Genomic DNA, 21826 nt, shown 5'->3' on the forward strand with positions numbered 1-21826 from the left:
TGGGGTCGGGGAATGTATTGGGTACACTGTTTGAAAGGGCAACCTGGCGTCTAGAGAGATGACCAGCGTCATTGTACCGAAGCGCCATGCGTAAGCGATTGCGCCATTTCTCAAGAGACCGTTCCAGTTCCGGTGGCGGGCAGGTCTTCGTGGCATGCAGTAGTTCGTCACCAAAGCCAGCACGAGCAAGGCTGTACGCCGTTGTCATACCACAGCCCTGCAATCCAACCTAGGCTGAATTAGTCACAGAAAAGGGAATTACGGCAACTGCTGGCTCACCGGATCGTAGTCACCTCCACTGAGTATCGCGAGTAATAGAATTCCACCACTTGTGAGGGACAAGGTCGAACAGATGGCGTCAGCCGTGTAGATATTGATGTTATCACCATCTTCTTTGACATTGGGGCTGGGAATGGCTATGGAATTGTTCGAAAGGATATTGAGGTGAAGACTTACTTCCGAATGAGATGAGTTGCTCCAAAAAGGAGCGTATCCGCATCGTCGCTTAAGACGGCATCAATAATCCCGTGAGAGTTGAGGACCGCCAGTTCTGCTTCTGCCTCTGCGGGTGCCTAAAAGTGGGCCTCGATTAGTCTCAAGGAGAAGTAAGTCAGGAGATGAGCTCAACGGTATGGAAACTATAGCCATATTGCTCAATGAACTCCTGGAACGAGCTCGTCAGCGCATGTGCCTTGGTGCAAACATTGACGCCTCGTTTAATCGACGGACGGTGTTCTCCATCAAAAACGAAAACAAGGTGGATTGGGAGCTTGCGGAAGCACGCGAGGCGATAGAAAAGGGTTCGGAGCTCGGGGTTTTCACCAGCCTGGTAATGCATGCCCGGTACATGGAAGATCGACTGTGTCTGGTTCAGCCAAATGCTGACAGTGACTGGATTAGCTTCCCTCATGAATAGATGAGATATAAATGTTATACCTTGCGTCAACACCAATCATGAGGGTCCGAGCTCCACGCCGATTTGCCTCAAACCCTTCTAAAACTGTGAGCTCAGTGAAAGGGCGTGATTGCTTTGCTTTCAGCAGAATCTGATAAAGACAATCAGTTTTGGGGGGACCACAAAAGATTTGAGTGTCGTACATTCCAGATGCCAGGGATACCCATAATTTCTAAGAGGCCTAGAGAAGGGAGGACGGAGGAAAATGTCGAAGATGTAACCTCCTAATTACGGACTCTCCTTTCCGAAAGTTTTCGACTTGGCAACATTGTATAGTCGAGAATGAAGCGGGTCCGTGAATGAGCAGCATGGTGCAGATGGTGAACAACTGCAGCCCCAGTTATTTCTGCCTGGCCTAAGCAGCAGCTGCTCGCTCGCTGGCGCTCGGATATACCAAAGCGACATAGACGAGGCGAGCAGCATGCAGCATGCACACACTGGGCAGAAAAAGATAGACAAAGAGAAAACGGGTGGCGAACGAACGCTCAACGATGAGTCACATGCTTTTGTGCCTCACGTGTCAACTACGCGTCGTAAACTACGCGTTGTAAACTTCGCGTCGGACTCGCGCTCGACTACATACAGATAAAAATGTATGGTAGAATAAACAACATGTGTGGGCAAGGACAACTATATAAACAAATCAGTCTACTATGGTGCTATCAAGTCATCAAACATTAGGAAGAACACAGTTTTCTATGTAGTCCTATGGTGTAAAGTCCAAATATGAATGCATAAGTGCACCTAAGGACTTATTTCTGAGAGATTTACCAGTAAATCCAGTGGATTTACTGGATTTACTGAGTGATGGCTTGGCCGCTCCCAGCCGATTTACATTTGCTCGCTTCCCTGGTGCTCCCCATCTTTTGGATCCCTTGCTCAGTCTCCGAGTGATATCGAGTACGTGTTGATACTGGCCACAATCCTGCGTGTTTTTTGTGCATCTTCGTTGAGTGATATGCCTTTCAGTGTTGCGTTGATACCTTTCTTTTCAATATCCTCCAGGAGAATGTTAATCCTTTCTACGGAGGCAAGTTTTATTGAATTCAGGTTATCTTAGCAACAGCTCATTACAGTGTAAAAGTCTTCTACTTAATCGTTGTCTGTTCGGTTCGATTCATTCTGCACTGGAGTTGTCGGAGCGACAGCTGATCTCGCCAAGTATAACTGCTGTAATTAAGCTGGAGGAGATTAGAGGAGATTGCCACCATCGTTCCAGGGCTATCTCAGGGCACAGGGGCATCTATGACAACCTCGGGAGACCCTCGTCTATGGCCCCCACACGAGCTCCTTTGAGCACAGGTAACCACTGAACTCATTAACCAAGCTGACGAAACCCTCCCGCTACCCCCCCCAATCGACCAGTTGCACTTGGGATGCGTATACTGGAGACAGGCAGATCAGATATGCAACAAGCCCATTTACCAAAGTTCAGCGTCCCTTTCACGATTGCCGCGCTGCTCGCCTGCAGCTTCTGGAGCAGCTTGCTGTGCTTACCTGGTGTGAAAATGTAACCTGGGTGGATAAAACATTAGCAAGATGCCAAACTAGTTCGGTCCCATGCAATGCTCACTTCTATCACTAGCACGATGCTCGTTATCCTTTTGAACAAGCTCGCCCCTTCCTGTGCCGCCTGCTTTGGAGCTGGGTCCTGCTGTTTGGTCATCTTGGGCTCCTCGCTGGATGCTCCAGTCAAATACGTAGTCGTACTGGTACTCCTCGTGCACGAAGAGTTCACGGAAGAGTTTGTGAAGATAGGAGTAGTCAGGTTGGTCGTCGAAGCGAAGAGCACGAGTGTAGTCTAAGAAAATCTCAAACTCGTTTGGGAATCCATGGCAGAGAAGGTCGGTGGGGGTATTTCTGCTTCTTGTGGCAACTTTTAGACCCTGTCAAGGAAGAACTGCATGGAGGAAGTACATTAGGACATAAGCAAGAGATTTGAAGTCATCACGACGTACTTGCTCAACACCTAAATGGGTGTTGACCGATGGATGTGCACCGCGCAGTACCCGTCAAGTCCTTGTTCTCTCTGTACGGAATGTGGAGGTGGGTCTTGGGGTCACAGAACTTCTTGGCGAGACCAAAAGCGAAGGCATTGAATTCATTACCGCGCTTTCCAATGCCCATCAGAAAGTTATCTGGCTTGATATCAAAATTGCGACGTATGAAGTTGCGTGAGTGGATATCCCATCCCAGAGGATCAGCGAAGACTAGAAATATGGAGAAAGACACGCACAAGGTGGTCGGTGCGTAAAAGAACAGTGGACTCAGGCTCAAGCGCTCAAGACCTGAGTCCACGTGATACAATCTACGCAAATGCGCCAACCGTAAACGTTCAAACGCTCAAGCTAGCGCTCAAGGACTCTAACCGCTCCACAAAAACATTTTGTTCTTACGAATTCACGTCTCTGGTGTACGTGTGGCCGTGTAGCCGAAGAGCGCTGTCCCTTCAACCCTGCCCCTGAAACCAACCTTCAGGGAACGCTCGCTTGGCGCTCGCTTCACCGTCAATGCCCAAGATCGCCGCGCTTTTTGCAACACTTCGACAATCCGGAAACGTCCTCGATTTACTTGGTTTTACAGCTATTATCATAAAACCTTCCGAATATCCTTACTTATCACAGTCAGTTGTAAGCCCAAAGGAACTCTCCACATCCATGCCACGCCCTTAAGTACGGAGAACAACAGAAGGTATTTAAATCAATCGTTCACTGGGGGAAGGTTGTGGGGCCGGCGAATGGAAGCAGGTGTATGACCCGGTGTATCGTCGTCAACTCCAATCTTAAAGGCAGTGATAAACTCTGTCCATTCGCGTTGACTCCGCCTTAAGATATCGGCCACATCAGCGCGGTGTCGCAGCCGGTAAAGACGGCGCAACACAGATCGGAATACGGTGAGATCAGCTAGTCTTTCTTGCACACTGCCCACTTGCTGGTTACGTACGGCTGGCGAAATAAATTCCGTGACCAGCTTCCGAAGGCAGCTATCCGTGCGCTTGTAATTAAACCGGTCAGGGTGATCTAGCCATTTATCAATAGCAGTGAAGAGCCGGTCGAAAATGACAAGGAGCTCCGTTGGACGTTGTGGGTTATTGACGAGTGCCAAAGCAAGGGTCCACATTTGGTCATCTTCCTGATCCGTTTGCCGTTCTAGCTGCCAAACGGAACAGTTCAAAAGTTGAAGTTCTGTCTCTGTAAACGTGCCATTCATGAGAACTCGCCAATTACGCAGAAATTGGGCCAACGAACGTACCGACAGGAACAGCAGGAAGTAGCCAGTAGGGGGGACAGTTTACTCTGTGGTGGCCAACTAGCATGGAGTTGATGAATGTGTTCCCCGGGCCCATCACTCTGATATACAACTCTATTTGATGGAGAACGAAGTCATGCCAGCCGATAGGCATGTCGAGATGCTCAAGGATTTTCGCAGATGCGAGTTCCGTAAGCAAGGGGCTTGTAGTGTTGAAAGCAGGTAGCCTATCATGGTCATGATCAGCCATTAAACAGAACACACGCCATGCATTTATAGGCAGTAGGTCCTCCAAGGAATGGTAAATCGATCGCACAGCAACAAGGTTTTTGGTCAACGTATTGCCAATCCAAGCTAGGCTGCGAAGGACTGGATCTGGTCCCTTCCAGTATTCAAGGTCGTGCACAAACCAATTCGCACTTTTGGGGTACAAATGCGAGGGTCCGAAGCGGGAAATGATACCCATCAATAATTTGAAGAAAACCCACGACTGAGGAGATTTGTAGGCGCATGGGACAGCCTGTCTCCAGGACGGATGGAAACTGGCAGATACGCTCTGTAGGGCGGGCAAAATGGTTGTTGCAGCAAGGAAGAAAAAGGTAAATCCAACCACTACGGCGACAGGGATGGCAACCCCACTGTGGATGGAAATCAAAAAGTCAAGGAGTCCAGCGAAAAACAGAATGAGGGCGGCCTGTAACAGGAGGGGGAGAGCAGAGAGTATGTTTGGCACGTGCCACTTGTATAGGCCCTCGTATCGAACTTGACGTAGGTGTAGCGCTTCTTGATGAGGCAAAGACGGACGACGTTGAAACTCCCTTAACCACTGAAGGCAGAGGATACCAATCAAAACGGTCGTTAAACTGAGCGTCAAGCTGATGAACCAACAGATATTGACGCGGACAACGGGGGAAGTGACGGAAAACGGTTCAATGGCTGGTAATGATCCTATGGTATTTGATACATTGGCCAGCTGAGCGGAAATTTTGGTGAGGAGGAGTACTGTTGTCTCTTTAGGGTCTTCTTGCAACTTTTTCTGTGATTCGATCGTAAAAGCTGTCACGACTCCAGAGAAAAGACCGGCCTAGGGGATGTAAGGACCGCGTACAAAGAAGACGAGGCGCGGTAAACTCACAAAGATCAACAGATTCTGAATCTCATCTTTCCAAACATCACACATTCCGTCGTCGTATTCACGAGCTAGCCCAAGACACTTTTCCCAATGATCCCCGTCTTTGGGAATTGGATGTTGGAACGGATCCCCGATTGTCCAAGGCCTGACCTATCGAGCCTTCAACTCTAGAAGCGACGACGTATCGGCGAAATAGTGTTCTTACTTTCGGGCCGTCGCCTCCCTTGTCCACGTCAATGGTTGGCGTGGTCGCCTGCTCCCCTAGGCTTTGTCGCGTTTTACGCGGTGCATCATTGACGGGTTGCGAGTCCTTTCAGAGGGGTCAGTATTACTCACTTAAATAGAAAACGATACATACTTCGAGGTCGCGTTCCATATCAACCGACGATGTTTGGATTCAACTTGAGTGCCTCGGGTGCGTCTACGTAAATTTCAAGAACCTGAGCTTGACCTGAGCGCTTCTTTAGGACATGTTTGATTAAATGGAAGATGTCAAGGCACCAGGCGAAACGCGGCGGAGCTTTCTGCATCTTTCTTGTTTCCAGGAAAATTTGAGAGAAAGATCAACTTGGACTTGAATTTTCGAGCTTGTGAGTCTAGGTAGAGAAAGCTGGGAGAAATTTAGGAGAAACTGCGAAAGATTTCAAGAATCAAAAGAGACCGAATCTAATTATTTACAGTTGTTTGCTCTCCAAGTTAGTACCGACTCACTCCTTCTCAGCAAGATGGGAAAGAAACAAAAAGACGACGTTCCGAACATCAACAGTGTCGCCAATAGAGACATTATCCAACGCCTTAATTTTATGTATCAAGCAAGTGTTTATTTGCAGAGTCTCAGTACTTCTGCTTCGACCTCGTCGACTTCGTCTGCAGACTCTATGGATCAATCTGGCGTCCCTCCATGCGAAGCTTCTGGCTCCATAACCGAACCCTCATCTCCCCAAAAATCAGCCAAAGGAAAACGGAGACGCGTGATCGGACGAAAGAAAACCGTGAACGATCTCGCGCGGAGCTACGTTCACGCACTGAAGGTCGTCGGGCAGAAAACGACCGTCAAGATGTAGGTTACACCATTTCAATAACTTCATTAGGACCGAGTTACTCAGACCATTATGCAGGGATCCATCGATAAAACGCACGTTATGTAAAGGATGTAATGTCGTCCTCGTTCCCGGATCCACGGCCTTTGTTCGCGTGAAGAGTAGGTTTCTCATCGATTATGTTTGCCGCTCGCACCAATCTTATCGTTTCTATTATCTTCAGGATCCTCCTCACACGGACATAGTGTCGTATACACCTGCACAGGATGCAAGACCTCAAGAAGGATACCTGCACCGCCAACCGCACACTCCCCATCACAACCAGAGCTAACGCAACCTCAAACACCCACCGCTACCCCCCTTCTTCAAGAAATCCTTACTGCACACGATCCCAGCCAACCCAAGGCGGAACTTCCTGCTACCAACGAGACTTTAGTACCACACCGCAAATGCGAGAAGAAAGCCACTCTTCCACGTCTCCCTCCTCTCTTTGCGCGGCAGGATGCAGGCCATGTCACCTTTCGTGGGAACGAAAGATTGCCTGAGATAGATTGGGAGAAAGGACATGGGATGTTCCTTGTATGATGTCGTTGGAGAGGCAAGCGGTTTATGTGAACCGATCTACATAGAACTCAAGATTTTTGAGTTCACCTTCCTTTGGACACAAGGGGAATTTATACTCAAGCCGAGTGATCTTTACGGGCCTCGAGCCAATCGTAGAATCATGGAGCCTACAGAAGAGGGGATTTTACATTTGATACGGCCGAGCTCCAAGTCGACGTTCCAGACCGAGATGTGCTTGAAACCTCATGCGTTGTAGGAGGAAGGTTGTGTCACTCGTGATGTTGAGATCCATTCGTCGTATGGGTCACGAGCGATGGGGAGGGTTGAAAACCTGCACCAAGGCACTGAGGAGGTGCAGGGTGTCAATGGTGCAGAAAAGGATGCGAATTTAGCAAAGCGACGATGCGGACCGCATGGTCTGTACACTTGTGTGTTTGTAGCTGGGTGGTGGAGTTGACAGCGAAAGAGGATCGCTGTCTATCATCAGCTCGATGACTGTGCAGCTCCTCCAGGTGCGATTGGAGCTGGTCCTTCAACATCCGATTTTATCGCTCTGTCGACCCGACTCTATCGTGCGATCGTCGCATTGTCGCACCTTTCAGTAATAGTACTTCATGTATAATTAGTCAGATCAATATGCAATTATTCTGATCATTCAAAAGAACCGGGTGGACGTTCATCGTGACTAGGCGACAAACCGTTGCTCTGCGTCGACAGTGAATTTGCGCAGTATCAAAGCTCTGTCTAATGTCAACGGGAGACAGAAGATGAAAATTGCTTGTAGTACGAGCAGGGAATGGGGTAGTTGGGTGCTGCGTACGTAGTAACACGTCGGACGTAGGAAAAATGGAAATCGCCAAGGACTGAGTGGGCCGTCCATATCGAGTAGCTCTGAGCTTCGGTAGAAGAGAACGATCAGACAGCCACACGGCTGGGCGCAACCGATTAGTCGATTGCTGTACGAGAGGCTTGTTTGCGGCCACTGACGAAGAGGCGAAGCTGATCCACGAAATTGGTACTGGAAGTATATTTTTCGTGAGCAGGTGCATGAAGGGAGTTGTGTGGGTCATGGTGGCGGGGGAAAAAAAAAGACGGTGCGGTCACCGGCTGGAGATTGCACTGCTTCTGTGGAACCAGAACCTGAGTAAAGAAGGAGGTCGTCCGTCAGTCGAGGGAAGAGATCGAATGGATACAAGGTGATAAGGAAACTCGTGAACATAGAAGGAAAAAGGGAGAAGTGCGGACAAACACAAAGGAATGAGTAGCACAAGAGTGATGGGTTTTCCTCCGTCTTGTCAAAAATAGTTTCGGGCGGGTACCCGAGCCAGTGGGAGTTCGCAGATGGTGTCAGAGCAACAGAATTCGAGGCCGGAAAGTTTTGCTGGGACTCCAATTGTCGTACCAGTAAAAGTCTGCGGTATGCAGTCTTGTACTGCTTTAGAAGCAAGGCACTCGTAAATGAAGTCACGGAGACCGAAACTTGACCGAAACTGGCAAAGAATTATCAGTATATAATACTAACGGAGGCATGGGGAAGCGGGAGGCCGGGCGGGCAAGTTTTGGTGGCGGCACATAAGAGAACGACAACGCAAGGTAGAAAGGGAAGCAAAGCCAAGGAACTCAGTCGGAGCTGATATGCTCAAACACCTTTGCGATGAAGTGGAGAAGAGCTGGTTGGCAAGAGCTTTAGAATGCCTCATCATCTACCGTGCGTGCATTCGCGTCCGAAGATACTCCACAATTTCACACTAGCCATCTCCACCGTATAATAAAATTTCCCGCATCCTTTCAAATTTTCAGCTCGCCACTCTATCTACTTATATCAAATGTGACGAAAGCGGGTCCAGGATCACCCAGACCACAGTCGATAAGGTGCAAAGGTGGGGGAGTGCACTCGCATTGAAAGGATGGAGGTGCGCAGTCCTAATTGAGTGACTTCGACGTTGGTTCTGACAGAACCCTCTCTGTTCCAGAGTCGGGGATACTTACATCAAACAACTGTCTCAGGAAGGGTTGAAGCACAAGGCCAGAAAACGTCCGGCACTTACATACGCACAATTGCAGAATTACCGAGACCGCGACACCCGCAATTGAGATTCTACCTCCATTTTCCTACCTCTGATTCGTACAGGAACTCCCAAGGAACTCCTTCTTTCCGGAATGACTTATTCCTCGATGGACACGAGGTACGACATAAATGTCGATTATATGGAACGGTCGGACAACTTCGGACAACCGCCAGCTCGTAGCACATGCACGGGGGCTTTGTGCGGACGGTTTTCACTCTCCGCTTTCTGGCCCTTATTATACGCTCGCCCTTGGACATGGGATTGGCATCTTGGCCCTTGATACACATCTTCTCCCAGTGTCAAAAATAGTGGACACACAGCAATGTTTGCAGTTTTAATTCCGGTCCCCACTTCTTCTAATAAATTATATCATGTCAAGGCACTGAGCAGAACCCCTTCTCCGCCCTCACGCTTCCGATTCCACATCATTTTAGACATGACGCGTACGCTGCTCAGTGAGCTCATACATTATGTGGCTGCACAACGACTTGCTACGGTGCGTCTCTACACCTTTATAAAGTCCTCCTTCCCCATTAACGAAAGAAAACCAGTCTCTCGATGGTAAGCCGCATAGGAAGATTTCGAGCTTATAAAGCTGATCAGTCTTCGCAGTTGCGGCGGCGATGTTGTTGGTATACGATTGCTCACTGACGTTTGGGATGGAGTTTGAGTTTGTGTGGTCGTCGCCATGGGGGTTTATGAAAGTGCTTTATATCGTTCAGCGATACTTGCCTTTCTGTGACACGGTTTTTCTCTGTCTAACTCGTGAGTACATGGATACCTCTCTCTTTACAATATTTCAGGATTTTCCCTTCTAGACCAGTTGGTGGTAAATATCGACCCATATGATTGCCATATTGTTGAAACGATGCGAGGATGTACGCATTCTCTTTAACGCGTGGTCGTTTGGCTCACCGTATCGTAGGGTTGATGATTTTTGGCTTTATCTTGTCTGAAAGTGCGAATTCTCTTCATTTTATACTATGCGACGTGCCTAATGGTGGATGTTCCTAGTAATATTGACCCTGCGCGCATGGGCAGTATGGGAACGAGATCTACGTCTGGGTGTCTTTCTGTTATCCCTATTTACGCTCAAGACTGTGGCGGAGATATATGTGACGAATTTATTCCTTCGCGGCCTACAATGTGTGTCCACCATCTGTCATACTTAACATCTCACCGCAACTGACACCCCATGTCAAGTTAGTACAAAGCCATATCCAGAATATGTCGGTTGCTTTCCCACCAGCGGAAATCGCATCGTGTACTTGGATTGGGTTGTATTAATGATTTACGAAGCTGGTAAGCATTTATTTTTACATTGGTGTACAGCACCTGCAACTAATTGTCTCCCAGTAATACTGGTCTTGATGATAATTCCTGGAATCGCTGCCTGTAAGAAACATGAATGATTTAGTTTTCTGTATGCTCATAAGCCGCCCTCTCAGATCGGCGAGGAGGGAACATTGATCTATATCACGTCATATATCGTGAAGGTTAGGTATTGAATTTCACTGAAAGAGATGTATCTAAATTGCCTTCAAACATAGGGATAATAATGTATATCTACCTTTTTGGTAAGTGATGGTTGGCACGGTGCATTCATTATGTGCTAAAGGAGCAATAGCCCTTTCAATAGTCAATGTCGTAGTCGTGTGCGTGCTCGCTGTAAGTCTATACATTGTGTCTTTGTGTGAGAACCAGACTAACCACTAAATTTCTGCAGCCAGAGTATGTTGCGGTTCTTTTTTCGTACGTTTATGTTCTCCCTCTCCATGCAAAATAACTGATCAAGTGAAGTGTGGAACGCGTACTCCATACACTGTTGACGAGTAGGGTCCTGCTTCATATTCGACAATATATGAAAAGGTAACAACTATCGAATACCGATGGTCTTACAGACCTACACGTTGACCTGGATGCTAGCAAACCAGAAATCCGACCCCAACAGATGGACAGTATGGTACGCTTTGATACATCAGGGAATAGACCACACACGCCTATTCAAGTTTTCTAATATGCACAAGTAATGTAATGAGACTCAACAAATTAGATCGCATTGTTACTTTAGAGTGTAAAATAGGTATATTTCATCCGTGACTAGACAGAAGAACATTTACTTGTCCTCCATATCTCTTGCAACGAAACAGCTTTTGTGTAAGTACCTCAAATCCGACCGTAACATCGGTACTTTCGCGTTTTACTTTTTCTACTTGTAGAAGCCGGAAAAAGCCGGAAAAAGCCGACAAAAAGCCGTAAAAAGCAGAAAAGCCGCAAATACAAAAAGCCAGGCTCAGTACCCTGAAAAGCAAGTATTTTTGAATGCATTCAGGTCGGCATGGGTTTTATTCCGATAGATATATTTCCAACTTTCCAGCTTTTTGACTTGTGGGAAGTCAAAAAGTGGGAAAAAGTAGACAAGTAAATCGTGATCTTGCTGATGAACCACACTGATTTCATTCACAAAAAAAAAACATGGGTATGGAGCGAGGCTAGAGCAAATGGAGGAAGAAATGAAAATTCGAACTCAACTTGAACCGTCTCGCAATCGTAGTACGACGTGATTTTGACAAGATCGGTTTTGTTCGCATTCAGATATAGCAGTACTTCGCTCCTCTATGCATTCTACGTTTTCGTTATGGCTTTGATCATTTCTACAAAAGGTTTCGGCTTCTATGTAATTTGTTCGGGCGGCGCCCCCTTGGCTCCACCATCACCCCCTTGACCTTGACCTTCATGCCCCTCCGGACGGTGGTTCTACTCCAGTCCTCGACGAAACGGTGTCAAAACCTGAGGATCTCAACAACTTTGAATAGTAGCAAGGCGTCGCAGACCAATGGATATGGATGCGAGCTACGACTCAGTGGGCAGCACGTAAGTTTGACAAACTTAACAACGTCCGCCCACCCAATCGCAAGGCTCGAGTACTAGTCCATGCCCGCAAGCACATCAACCACCTATCTCAGTCTTCAACTACCCGCCAGTGCTCGAACTGGCGAAAAATACGACCGGCCAAACCGAAAACTAGACTCAAGCCAAGTCCCTTCTGAGTAAATTAAAGACAAGTCGTTCAATAGATTCCCGTGATTAAGTTGAACGAGTGATGGTCTCGTATGTATTTGAGAAAGAACAAAGCATGAATAATCTGCAAAGAAAGGGTGGGATTAGGATACTGATATTTTACTTTTGACGGAAACATAGGCGGAGCTGAATTTCGGGTGCGCGTTTATGGGTGCGCTACTTAGCAGCGGTATGTTTGAACTGGAGGCATTACTCCAGAATTTCGAGCCGACCAAATTCCTCCATGTCATCCTCAAAAGAATTTTGATAGTCTCTGTTGCACCACTTCGTAGCATGCGTCCGCTACAATATGGTAGTGTGTAGTGTTGTATCATCACGGTTGAAGCTTGACAAAGTCTGGAAGCTTTACCGATCAGCTACCCGCTCCCACCTTTCCCTTTCCCAAAATCACTCATCGCCTGCTGAATCTCCAGCTTTTCCAAAACCGCACGTTGCAAACTCGACTGTTTGCCCCTCGCCTTCGGCACCGCACCACCACCGGCAGGACCTTGTATCGGAGCAACGTTGCCCATGTTCACCGTCGTCGTTGGAGGGGGAGGATCCGGGAGTTCTTTGGGCCGTAGGTGTGGAGGAACGATGATGGGTGTTGCTCGAGGCGGTGGGGGCCACTGAATACGTGAAGAGTGAGTAGATAGGTCGGAAGGCGGGGGTGCGGAACGACTTACACCTCTGTTTGGTTGATTGAAGTGGAGTGCTGCCCATGGTGGGTACTCCTTTTCGAGTTGTATGATGTGGTCCTCGAGGAACTTGAGTCGGGCGACCAGGGTTCGGGGTGGCGATGGTACTACAAGGTGCAAGGAGTTAGATTAAAACCTGGCATGACAAACAGGATGGATGGATGTGTACCAACCATAGCGAATAGCGAGGTGAGTCTCAACATTTTCGAGCCGTTCGTCGATGGCTGGATACCGAGCAGCTGTAGCGCGTTCCGGATCTTCCAGATCTTGGTCTGGAATAACGACAGCATTCTTCTTCTTCTCCTCCTTCCTCTCTTCAGCAGCAGAACTCTCCTCACCAACGGCCGCTTTAACCGTCCTCCTCAACGGTCCCTCATTTTTCGCAATATCATATTTCATCTGCAAATCACGATCGACAGGCTTTGCGTCTGTGCGTGCGCAAGAAGATATGTGAGCCGCATCCCCTGCGTTTTGGTCATCAAGCAACCTGCGTTTCTTCTGCTCGGCGAGGGTGTATAAAAATTCGGAACGGTTCGAAGCGTTGTTCCGAGCGCGGTTTTTTGCGAGGAACGCGGATATGGATTTGTTGATCTTCATTTACATTTGAGTAGGAGGGGAGAGGTGGGGATGATAAGACTTACTGACGTCTGCGATCGTGGTTGGGCACCGTTAGCTAGGTGGACGTATTCTAGCTTCCTCTCTTCCAACGAAGGCCCAGTCTCTTCAGGCGTTGGCATGTTTACGTCGTCCCCTTGATCAGTTGGGTATTCCTTGACTTCCTGAGGTCATATCGTTAACCGAATGCGCGCACAACAAACTAAAAAAGACAACGCACGCTAAGGTTCTTCACCAGTTCCAGAAGCGCACCTGGAATCTTCTCTTTCTCCCAAATGGGATTTAGCACGATCATGTCATCCTCAAATCCCCAGAGGGCTTGAGTGAGACCGGCTTGTGTAAGGAAGCCTCTGAGTGCTTTGTCCCAGTGCTTGATTGGCTCAGGTGGAGGCGGGGATGGAGACGGAGATGGTGGTTTTGTTACTGGAGCTATCGCAGGTATTGGTGGAGGCGGATATGCCTGATACTGGTGCTGTTGACCATAGTGCGTTTGTGGCTGGTAGTTTTCTGGCTGGTAATAAGATATATGTGTCTGCGGATTCAGAGGTTGTGTGGTGAGTGGGTAGACAGTAGGCCCTGGATATGCTGGCAGAGTGGTCCTCCATGAATGTGTGGAATATGGTTGGACCCCGGAGGTTAGTTGAGTTGTGCTGGTCGAGAAGGTTGTTGGGGCGGTCGAGAACGACGATGACGAGGTGGGGCTTTGATTTTCACGAAATCCAGAAGATTCCGCTGCCCAAGGAGGAGGCCCACTCGTCATGACACTGAGGGAAGGTTGCAACAAATATTTTTCGAGGATCGTGACCGTTCCCCTGCTTGATGCCGGCAAGCCGGTCGTTTCTCTTGAAACCACTTCAAAATATGCTGCTTCTCCCCACCACGCAAAGAACAACTCATTCAACATTTGACAGACATGTCAACTCCAGAAACGACCACTCCTCCAAAGCCCACGATCCGCCTCGCCACCCCAGAAGACTACGACAGAATCACGACTCTCGCTCATGCAGCTTTCGTGGGCGACCCAGTTTTCCACTACTTTGGTAGCCTCCGCAAGGTGAGTCTTTTCCAACCGTAGCGCTGACCATACACTAATGCCCTCCCCAAACAGCACCTAGATCCCGTCACGGACGTGAAAGAAAGCGAAAACCTACGACGTTTCCTCCGATTCTTGTTAAACACCTGCACTCTGAGTGGAGGCCGTATCACCGTCGCGTTGTCCAAGAACGCAGGGGAAGAAGATAAAGTCGTCGCAGCCGCATTCTGGCTTCCCCCGAACAAACGTCTGGCTCTTTGGAAAGTCCCAACTCTCATTCGCGCTGGGGTGATACCGATACTGAAGCGGTGGGGTTTGGCTGGGTTAATGGTCTGTTCGACTCTCGTTCTTTCTAGGCTCATAGTCGTGGCTAATGTAACTGCAGCGCATAGGATTTGAGTATCTCGACTCCAGCCACGCTGCATTAGAGAAGGGGTACAAGGGAAAGGGTTCAAAGGAATCGCCCGACGCTTCTTGGTACCTACAACTTATAATGACCGACCCCGAATACCAAGGACAAGGTCAGTATATGATAATACTCGACTTGTGATCTCATTCATGTTCTTGCTTGCTTGTAGGAATGATGTCGAGTCTCGTTCGGGAAGCATTCGCACATGCTCCCAATTCTATATTCACCCTCGAATCGACCACCTCAAAGTCGAGAGATCAATATCTTCACCTTGGATTCGAGGTTTGCTCCGTCCGTCGTTCTACTTCCGTGACCACGCTAAGAGAAGTCTTAGATCGTTAGCACTCTGAAGCTAGGAAAAGGCAAGGTTGACAAGACGGGCATTCCTGCGTCTGGCGAGAGCGCAACTGGTGTCGAGTGTTATTCGATGGTCAAGGTATGATTTGATTGCTCTCGAGAAGTCCATCTTCCTAATGATTTCTCGCACTTAGTGGGTAGTGGAGAAGTGATTATGGTTTGGCAATCAGCCGACTGGAATAATCTCCCACTTCAACGATCGGTCCTGTCATCTATTAATCAAGGTATGCGTTTGATTATTTTTTGGGTGTCTTTGTTAAAATTGTGCGCGTACATAGATAATGTTTTCGGTTTATTCGTGACTATGGGGTGGATGTATTGTATACCCTACTTTCTTTAATGCCTTTGTCTCCTGGGTCACTTCGCAGAGTAATAAATATACCCATCTTTCTCATCCCTCGAAGTTTCGTCATTTTTTTCTGTGGAAAGGTCATGCGAATCTTACGGTCGCGCTACGCAAACATCCTGAAGCATCGCTTTGGTGGTACAGTCGAGATTTTCTCTGCCACGCAATATCCTTACAATGCTCGCAGCAACTCTACCCAGTGCCTTCAAGCGTAGTGTGATGAAGTTCCGCAAGATCAAAAGCTGCAGTTCCAACTTTTTGAGCGGTACCATGCCCAAGGCTTTCATCGAGTTCTGATTTCCACTCTTCATTAACACTGTCATACGAGTCTCTGTCTGCGGATTCTTTCCTCTGTTCCCTTTCGTTTTCCGAGGTGAGGGGTGGATGGAAGCTCGTCACCGAACTGATCATGAAGAGGTGGAGGAGTAACCAGTTCTTGGCGGGCCTTCGTCGAGGATAACGAGCCCACGTTCTGTGGTAACGCTCACAATCGCCTTATGCAGTTCATGAAAAAAGGTTTGTTACAGATGGCTACCCTAATCCTGCAACAAACCGTACAGAATTTCCTTTGACTGGCGGTTTCATCGTTCAGCAAAAAGCTAAAGAGTTGATGGAATGATGCCTGGACGGACAGACCGGATCATTCGAGTGGCCTGAAGCCCAAAGCTAACGGTTGTACCAAGTTTCGTCGTCAATGACGGACTAGGTGTACCAGTGGTCGCAGGATTGAATAGAGTTATCGTTGCAGCGCTTCCGTAGTACGACACCATCGTACTGCCCCAGAGTTTGGTGTGGGGCGATGCAGTGCGTTAGCGCTCTGCCGCTGCTCAATAACATCGGCTGCGTCGAGGAGTAATTTCCAAGGACCAACGTTGTGCAATTCTGAGTACCTTAGACTTGCCAAGAGAGTCATGCTGGGTCACGCTGAGTTGCTTTGCGCTTTGGCCGTTGGACTGAAACACAATGATAGTCATTTTGGCGCTTTCGTTTCGGAACAAACCCTCAGAATAACGAAATAAGGGTTATGCGAGTCAGAGATGGAGCACAAGAAGATTCTTCATGACTGAACCTCGGGCCCGTATAAGGCAGCTGAGTTTGAAAAGAGTTCGGCACATGCCGGCGAGAGGGCAGAAAAATGTTTTGTGAATCGTTTTGCCCACTGCTCATAGCACAACCCCATCGATCTATAACACAACACTTTCTCAGTTTCTGAGCAATCTCCTTCATTTCCAAGACAAAGTCGACACTAGCAGTCGACACTTGGAGATAACACTACAACTTATTCATGTCAGCGTCAGTACCCACTTTTTTCTCCCATGGCCAACCCTCATTTTTTTCACTTTTACCTCCAGAGAAGAACAACTTCAGGATGTCCCTGAAAACGAGATCGAGTCCAATTGGGACCAGGTCGTCGACAAGTAAGCCTTGATATATCCCGATAGTGCTACAACGACACTGATTGCTTCTCGTCATTGCCTAGTTTCGATAACATGGATCTGAAGCCGGAACTTCTCCGAGGAATTTACGCCTATGGGTCCGTCACCTCTTCATTACTCACTGAACATAGCTGAACCTGCAACTCCAGTTTCGAACGTCCGTCTGCTATCCAACAGCGTGCAATCGTCCCTGTTGTGAAGGGCCACGACGTTATTGCGCAAGCCCAGTCGGGAACTGGCAAGACCGCCACCTTCTCTATCTCTATTCTTCAGCAGGTAAGTAGCCTTGTTTGCCCCCCATCTCGTCAATTGACCTTGGTTGACTCGGATGACAGCTGGACATGTCCATCAAGGGCACCCAGGCTCTCATTCTCGCACCTACCCGCGAGCTGGCCCAGCAAATCCAAAAGGTCGTCATTGCTCTCGGTGACTATATGAACATCGAATGTCATGCCTGCGTTGGTGGTACCAACGTCCGCGAGGATATGGCCAAGCTCCAGGAGGGTGTCCAAGTCGTTGTGGGTACCCCAGGCCGTGTATTCGACATGATCAACCGTCGTGCACTGAGGACCGACAACATCAAGATCTTCTGCTTGGACGAGGCCGACGAAATGTTGTCTCGTGGGTTCAAGGACCAAATTTACGAGGGTCGGTTTATTTGTTTCCTGATCTCGTTTGGGCACTAATCGGCCTGTGGATGTAGTCTTCCAACTCCTCCCCCAGGACACCCAAGTCGTTCTCCTCTCCGCCACCATGCCCGCTGACGTTCTAGAGGTCACCAAAAAGTTCATGCGTGACCCTGTCCGAATCCTCGTCAAGCGGGATGAACTGACTCTCGAGGGTATCAAGCAGTTCTACATCGCTGTTGAGAAGGAAGAGTGGAAACTTGACACCCTGTGCGATCTTTACGAGACCGTCACCATTACTCAAGCCGTCATCTTCTGCAACACTAGGCGGAAGGTCGACTGGCTCACTGAGAAGATGCATTCCAGGGAATTCACCGTTTCTGCCATGGTACATTACCTGTTTCCCTTCTAACTAACTTTCAGACTGACCAGCGTCCCTGTTGCTATTTCCTTAGCACGGTGACATGGAACAGAAGCAGCGCGAAGTTCTGATGAAGGAGTTCCGATCTGGATCATCGCGCGTTCTGATTACGACTGATCTTCTTGCCCGTGGAATCGACGTCCAGCAAGTTTCCCTCGTCATCAACTATGACTTGCCTACCAACAGGGAGAACTACATCCATCGTATCGGTCGTGGAGGACGATTTGGACGTAAGGGTGTTGCCATCAACTTTGTCACGACCGACGATGTCAGGATGCTGAGAGATATTGAACGTTAGTGGACTTTTCTTTGTTTTCTGGCGCGCATCATTGTAACCATATCATTTCAGAATTCTACAACACCCAGATTGACGAGATGCCTCTCAATGTTGCGTGAGTGCAGCTCTTACGACGTGTCCCTGATAATCCGAGATCTGATCATTTTCCTTTATCTCTATAGTGATCTCATCTAGATGTTGTCTGTTTCTCCTCTCTCCTGCGGGCCCAGTTTCTTGCTTCCTCACTTCATTTCACGAATCTGATACTCTCACGAGCTGACCACGCTCTCTCTCTCTTTTGATCAGCTCTCTCCCACACTACATATGATACATGCCCTCCGCCCCAAAAGTCGAGTTATGTCACTAGTCGTTTCGACATCCTTTTGAAGAATAATGTCTTTTGCTTGGCTCTCTGTAGAATGAATATATGCAGGCTTTCTTATACAAAATTTCTCCAGTCCTTGTCCCCTCCATTCAGCTTCAACACGATATATACTTACCGGTTTTGCTTCCTGGCCAGGCTGGCATTCCCTCAATTTTTTTTGCAATTTTTCTTTTTCCTGATCCCCATTCCCACCCCACCGACGGATCTTGTCTATACACAAGCGCCTGATAGGAGGATTGAAAGCATGTGAGGTAAATGCACACAGCTTTGCGTTCGCGTTTCGGCATTCCCGAGGCACCACAGGTAGGGAATACTTCGGAATTCAATTGGTTCACAGCCGCTTCATCATGCCAAGCCTCCTCCGGTACCTGGATCGCTCGAATCGTTTCTCCACGACTTCTTTTCACTCGACTCCCTTCCGAAACGCGTCTCCAAGAGGGGAACCCTCCTTTTGGCTGGACTAATGACATCGGAGCCAGTCTTTGGCATGTTGGTAATACATATGCCGGCAGTGCGTGCACCATGCACCTGCCCAACGTTTGGTGTTTGAGCCTCTGGCTATCTTGCGTTCCGATCCCGACCTGCCACTGGCTCTCTGTTCCGCCTTCGGCCATTCCTCCATCATTCCCGAGCTGTTGTTTGGGTTTGAACTTTGGTATGACATATGCAGCGGTATGTATTACTACTGCGCCTTGTCGAAATATGCTTTTAAGAACGACAGGTTTGATGGGTTGGGGATCATTCACCTTGATTGCTAACCTCCGTCCGCTCCCCGCTCGCGCCCACCTTCCCTGATTGACTTCTGTTGAACGGGGTTGTGTTGCGACGACGAAGTCTATTTCTGCGACTCGGAGGTTTAATCCATCTTTGGCTATGATATAAGCGCTGGCTCCAGAAAAGGAACACCGTTTGCTCTCGTCTCCTGGCTGGGCGCCCTCCCCTACCCTCCCTCGGTCCCTCTCCAATCTGCAATCTGCAATCTAATCACTCAGTTGAGACCCTGGATTGACGCACGACATTGACATCATCCTCTGTTTGTCTCCATCAAATATCTTCCCGTTCCATCAACTTTATCAAAACTTCAAAAGAGATTCTTACTTTGGCTATTCCGACGACCAAGCATCCTCTGTCTGGGAAATCTAGGGGGGCCGTTATCCCCATTTACATCAGCCACGGCGCGCACAGCTACAACATATCTTATAGATCTCCTTTCGTCCTTGCCAGGCGTCTGTCTGACGTTCCTTCCTATCCACCTGCCTACATCTTCGAAAGCGAGAGGACCCGCGTTCATCCTGTTCGGATTGATCGACGGATAAACGGCCTATCATTTGTTTTATGTCCTACGTCGGAAGTGCGATCATGGTGAGTCAAAGTATATTTTTCCACGTTCTACTCCGCCTTTGAACGTTCAAAGTTTGGCATTCGAGGTTGTAACTTTTCTATATTCGCCATCATACCTTTATCATCTCAATGATGAAACGCTATCCTTACCTTAAATCCGTCCACCCTTCTCTTACCGTCATGCATCATATATAGTCCACTCACACTGCCTTTTCAGCCTTCTTCTTATCCCTATCCAAGCAGGAGTAACACCGCTCCAGTATATAACACCCCACCCTCCTCACACCATCCGATGTCTTCCAACCACCCGAACCATAATCATTCGCGCCCTCCCCCTCACCATCAATGGACGCTCGCGCCATCCGCCTCACCACCCTCGGCCAACCCCTTTTCTCCAACCCAACATCTGGGCCGCCCCGCGCGGAGCGTCTCCGAAATTATACCCCGCCTCTTCATCTCCGACCTTGCCTTCGCCGAAAACCCAGCGCTCCTCGCCTCACATAGGATTACACATATCCTTTCCACCCTCCCAGACACCATCTTCCATCCACCACCCACCCTGCTCCCAGTACAGCCCGCCCGACTCCAGATCCGCGTGGACGACCTGCCGTTCGCGGAGCTCGCGGCTCACCTCCCCACTACGACCGCATGGATCCGTGATGCGCTTTGCGGCAACGTGGAAGCTAGGGTACTAGTACATTGTATAGAGGGCGTAAGCAGGAGCGTGAGTGTCGTCGCCGCGTTTCTGATGGCACAGTTTGGGTGGTCTCCAAGCGAAGCGATTCAGTATATCAAAGGAAAGAGGTTCGTTGCGGACCCGAATTTTGGGTTTATCCAGCAGCTGCATGAGTATGAGAGGGGTTCTTTGGGTAGGGCTATGCCGCCGCCTATACCGCCATTTTCTCCGCCGGGCCAAAACTCGTGAGGATGGATTCTCGTTCTTTCGCCACTCTTCTTTTTTGCTTATCTCTCCATGCGCTTGCGGGGTTTATTTTAAAAAGAAAATTTATCGCATTTTCTATTGTTTCGTTGGTTCGTTGTCCTCATCCGCGGCCGTTGTTTTGGATTTATGATTTACGACAAAAACTTCAAAGTTTCAACGTTCAACACTTGTCCGTTATTTATTGCATTCGCATCATATACATAGAACAATTCTGTACCATTTTGTACCGCCACCGTCAATATGATCTCTTAGCAACTCTCCTCTACTGTTCCCTATGTATAACATCAATATGATCGCGGTTACGCCTGATGTTTCTCTCTGGTTCCGGGTTGCATGATGCCATCCATATCCGTAATATACTACCACATAGATCTGAACTTGGCTAGAAGACTGCATCTCGTGGTCGAATGATAATGGTAGTGAGGATATGTCTGGGTCGTCGACGTCCATAAGATTGTCAGCGCCAAATTCCTTTTTCGGCCATCAATCATGAATTTCCATTTTTTAAATGGGCTTTGCTTGTCCACGGCTGTATCACCAATAAATAATAACGCGTACGCGTCGCGTTGTTCTCATACACATAAAAATGACATTACCTAAGGAAACACAATATACCCGATACGTTAGTAGAGGGTTCTTACACCCTCGGGTTCACTCAAAGAAAATATTTTCAAAGTTGTACTTGTTTGTTCCCCTCGTGACCCCATCTCGGCCCTTCCCGTCGTCGTTTGCTTATTTTTAGCGTTTTTGAGGATCCTTTGCAGTTGTTTGTCCATCGGCTCTTTTTGCCGTCTCTTTGGGTTCACTGGCGATAACCTTTCGTTCTGTGCCCTTGTGCTTTTGGTACGACGATCGTTCTTGGCGGCACGT

The 21826-nt window shown here is 48.4% G+C and overlaps 9 protein-coding genes across 9 annotated transcripts; 6 read left to right on the forward strand and 3 right to left on the reverse strand.

Moving 5' to 3' along the window:
• Positions 1 to 3465: 3465 nt before the first annotated feature.
• LACBIDRAFT_314013 (uncharacterized protein) lies at positions 3466 to 3627 on the forward strand (the record flags this gene model as incomplete). Its single annotated transcript, XM_001877476.1, has 1 exon — positions 3466 to 3627. The coding sequence occupies one exon, from the start codon at positions 3466 to 3468 to the stop codon at positions 3625 to 3627; it is 162 nt and encodes a 53-aa protein (XP_001877511.1).
• Positions 3628 to 3655: 28 nt separating this feature from the next.
• LACBIDRAFT_314014 (uncharacterized protein) lies at positions 3656 to 5712 on the reverse strand (the record flags this gene model as incomplete). The annotated part of the gene is made up of 5 exons (XM_001877845.1): positions 3656 to 4146; positions 4208 to 5288; positions 5340 to 5486; positions 5542 to 5646; positions 5695 to 5712. The coding sequence occupies 5 exons, from the start codon at positions 5710 to 5712 to the stop codon at positions 3656 to 3658; spliced, it is 1842 nt and encodes a 613-aa protein (XP_001877880.1).
• A 349-nt stretch (positions 5713 to 6061) lies between these two features.
• On the forward strand, positions 6062 to 6961 carry LACBIDRAFT_314015 (uncharacterized protein; the record flags this gene model as incomplete). Its single annotated transcript, XM_001877477.1, has 3 exons — positions 6062 to 6396; positions 6455 to 6537; positions 6600 to 6961. The coding sequence occupies 3 exons, from the start codon at positions 6062 to 6064 to the stop codon at positions 6959 to 6961; spliced, it is 780 nt and encodes a 259-aa protein (XP_001877512.1).
• A 2518-nt stretch (positions 6962 to 9479) lies between these two features.
• On the forward strand, positions 9480 to 12037 carry LACBIDRAFT_324303 (uncharacterized protein; the record flags this gene model as incomplete). Its single annotated transcript, XM_001877478.1, has 15 exons — positions 9480 to 9505; positions 9530 to 9570; positions 9622 to 9774; positions 9813 to 9887; positions 10024 to 10155; positions 10213 to 10311; positions 10366 to 10404; positions 10592 to 10677; positions 10736 to 10761; positions 10961 to 10972; positions 11093 to 11166; positions 11367 to 11430; positions 11605 to 11686; positions 11829 to 11883; positions 11976 to 12037. 15 exons carry the CDS (start codon positions 9480 to 9482, stop codon positions 12035 to 12037), a joined length of 1026 nt encoding a protein of 341 aa, XP_001877513.1.
• Positions 12038 to 12322: 285 nt separating this feature from the next.
• LACBIDRAFT_324304 (uncharacterized protein) lies at positions 12323 to 13504 on the reverse strand (the record flags this gene model as incomplete). Its single annotated transcript, XM_001877846.1, has 5 exons — positions 12323 to 12372; positions 12461 to 12698; positions 12756 to 12874; positions 12941 to 13358; positions 13409 to 13504. 5 exons carry the CDS (start codon positions 13502 to 13504, stop codon positions 12323 to 12325), a joined length of 921 nt encoding a protein of 306 aa, XP_001877881.1.
• A 334-nt stretch (positions 13505 to 13838) lies between these two features.
• Positions 13839 to 15364, forward strand: LACBIDRAFT_293198 (uncharacterized protein; the record flags this gene model as incomplete). Its single annotated transcript, XM_001877479.1, is given in 9 exon segments — positions 13839 to 13866; positions 13886 to 13896; positions 13949 to 14017; positions 14329 to 14436; positions 14491 to 14745; positions 14801 to 14936; positions 14994 to 15106; positions 15159 to 15260; positions 15323 to 15364. 9 exon segments carry the CDS (start codon positions 13839 to 13841, stop codon positions 15362 to 15364), a joined length of 864 nt encoding a protein of 287 aa, XP_001877514.1.
• A 355-nt stretch (positions 15365 to 15719) lies between these two features.
• On the reverse strand, positions 15720 to 16501 carry LACBIDRAFT_324306 (uncharacterized protein; the record flags this gene model as incomplete). The annotated part of the gene is made up of 4 exons (XM_001877847.1): positions 15720 to 15999; positions 16164 to 16193; positions 16231 to 16367; positions 16418 to 16501. 4 exons carry the CDS (start codon positions 16499 to 16501, stop codon positions 15720 to 15722), a joined length of 531 nt encoding a protein of 176 aa, XP_001877882.1.
• A 218-nt stretch (positions 16502 to 16719) lies between these two features.
• Positions 16720 to 18748, forward strand: LACBIDRAFT_293200 (uncharacterized protein). Its single transcript, XM_001877480.1, has 9 exons — positions 16720 to 16820; positions 16880 to 16945; positions 17008 to 17061; positions 17113 to 17239; positions 17299 to 17611; positions 17667 to 17977; positions 18045 to 18303; positions 18360 to 18402; positions 18470 to 18748. The coding sequence occupies exons 1-9, from the start codon at positions 16813 to 16815 to the stop codon at positions 18480 to 18482; spliced, it is 1194 nt and encodes a 397-aa protein (XP_001877515.1). The 5' UTR covers positions 16720 to 16812; the 3' UTR covers positions 18483 to 18748.
• Positions 18749 to 20305: 1557 nt separating this feature from the next.
• Positions 20306 to 21273, forward strand: LACBIDRAFT_183494 (uncharacterized protein; the record flags this gene model as incomplete). Its single annotated transcript, XM_001877481.1, has 2 exons — positions 20306 to 20974; positions 21041 to 21273. One exon carries the CDS (start codon positions 20306 to 20308, stop codon positions 20936 to 20938), a length of 633 nt encoding a protein of 210 aa, XP_001877516.1. The 3' UTR covers positions 20939 to 20974; positions 21041 to 21273.
• Positions 21274 to 21826: the final 553 nt, after the last annotated feature.

The sequence above is a fragment of the Laccaria bicolor genome, genomic scaffold (assembly GCF_000143565.1).
Source record: "Laccaria bicolor S238N-H82 LACBIscaffold_5 genomic scaffold, whole genome shotgun sequence".
Taxonomy (NCBI): Eukaryota; Fungi; Basidiomycota; class Agaricomycetes; order Agaricales; family Hydnangiaceae; genus Laccaria; species Laccaria bicolor.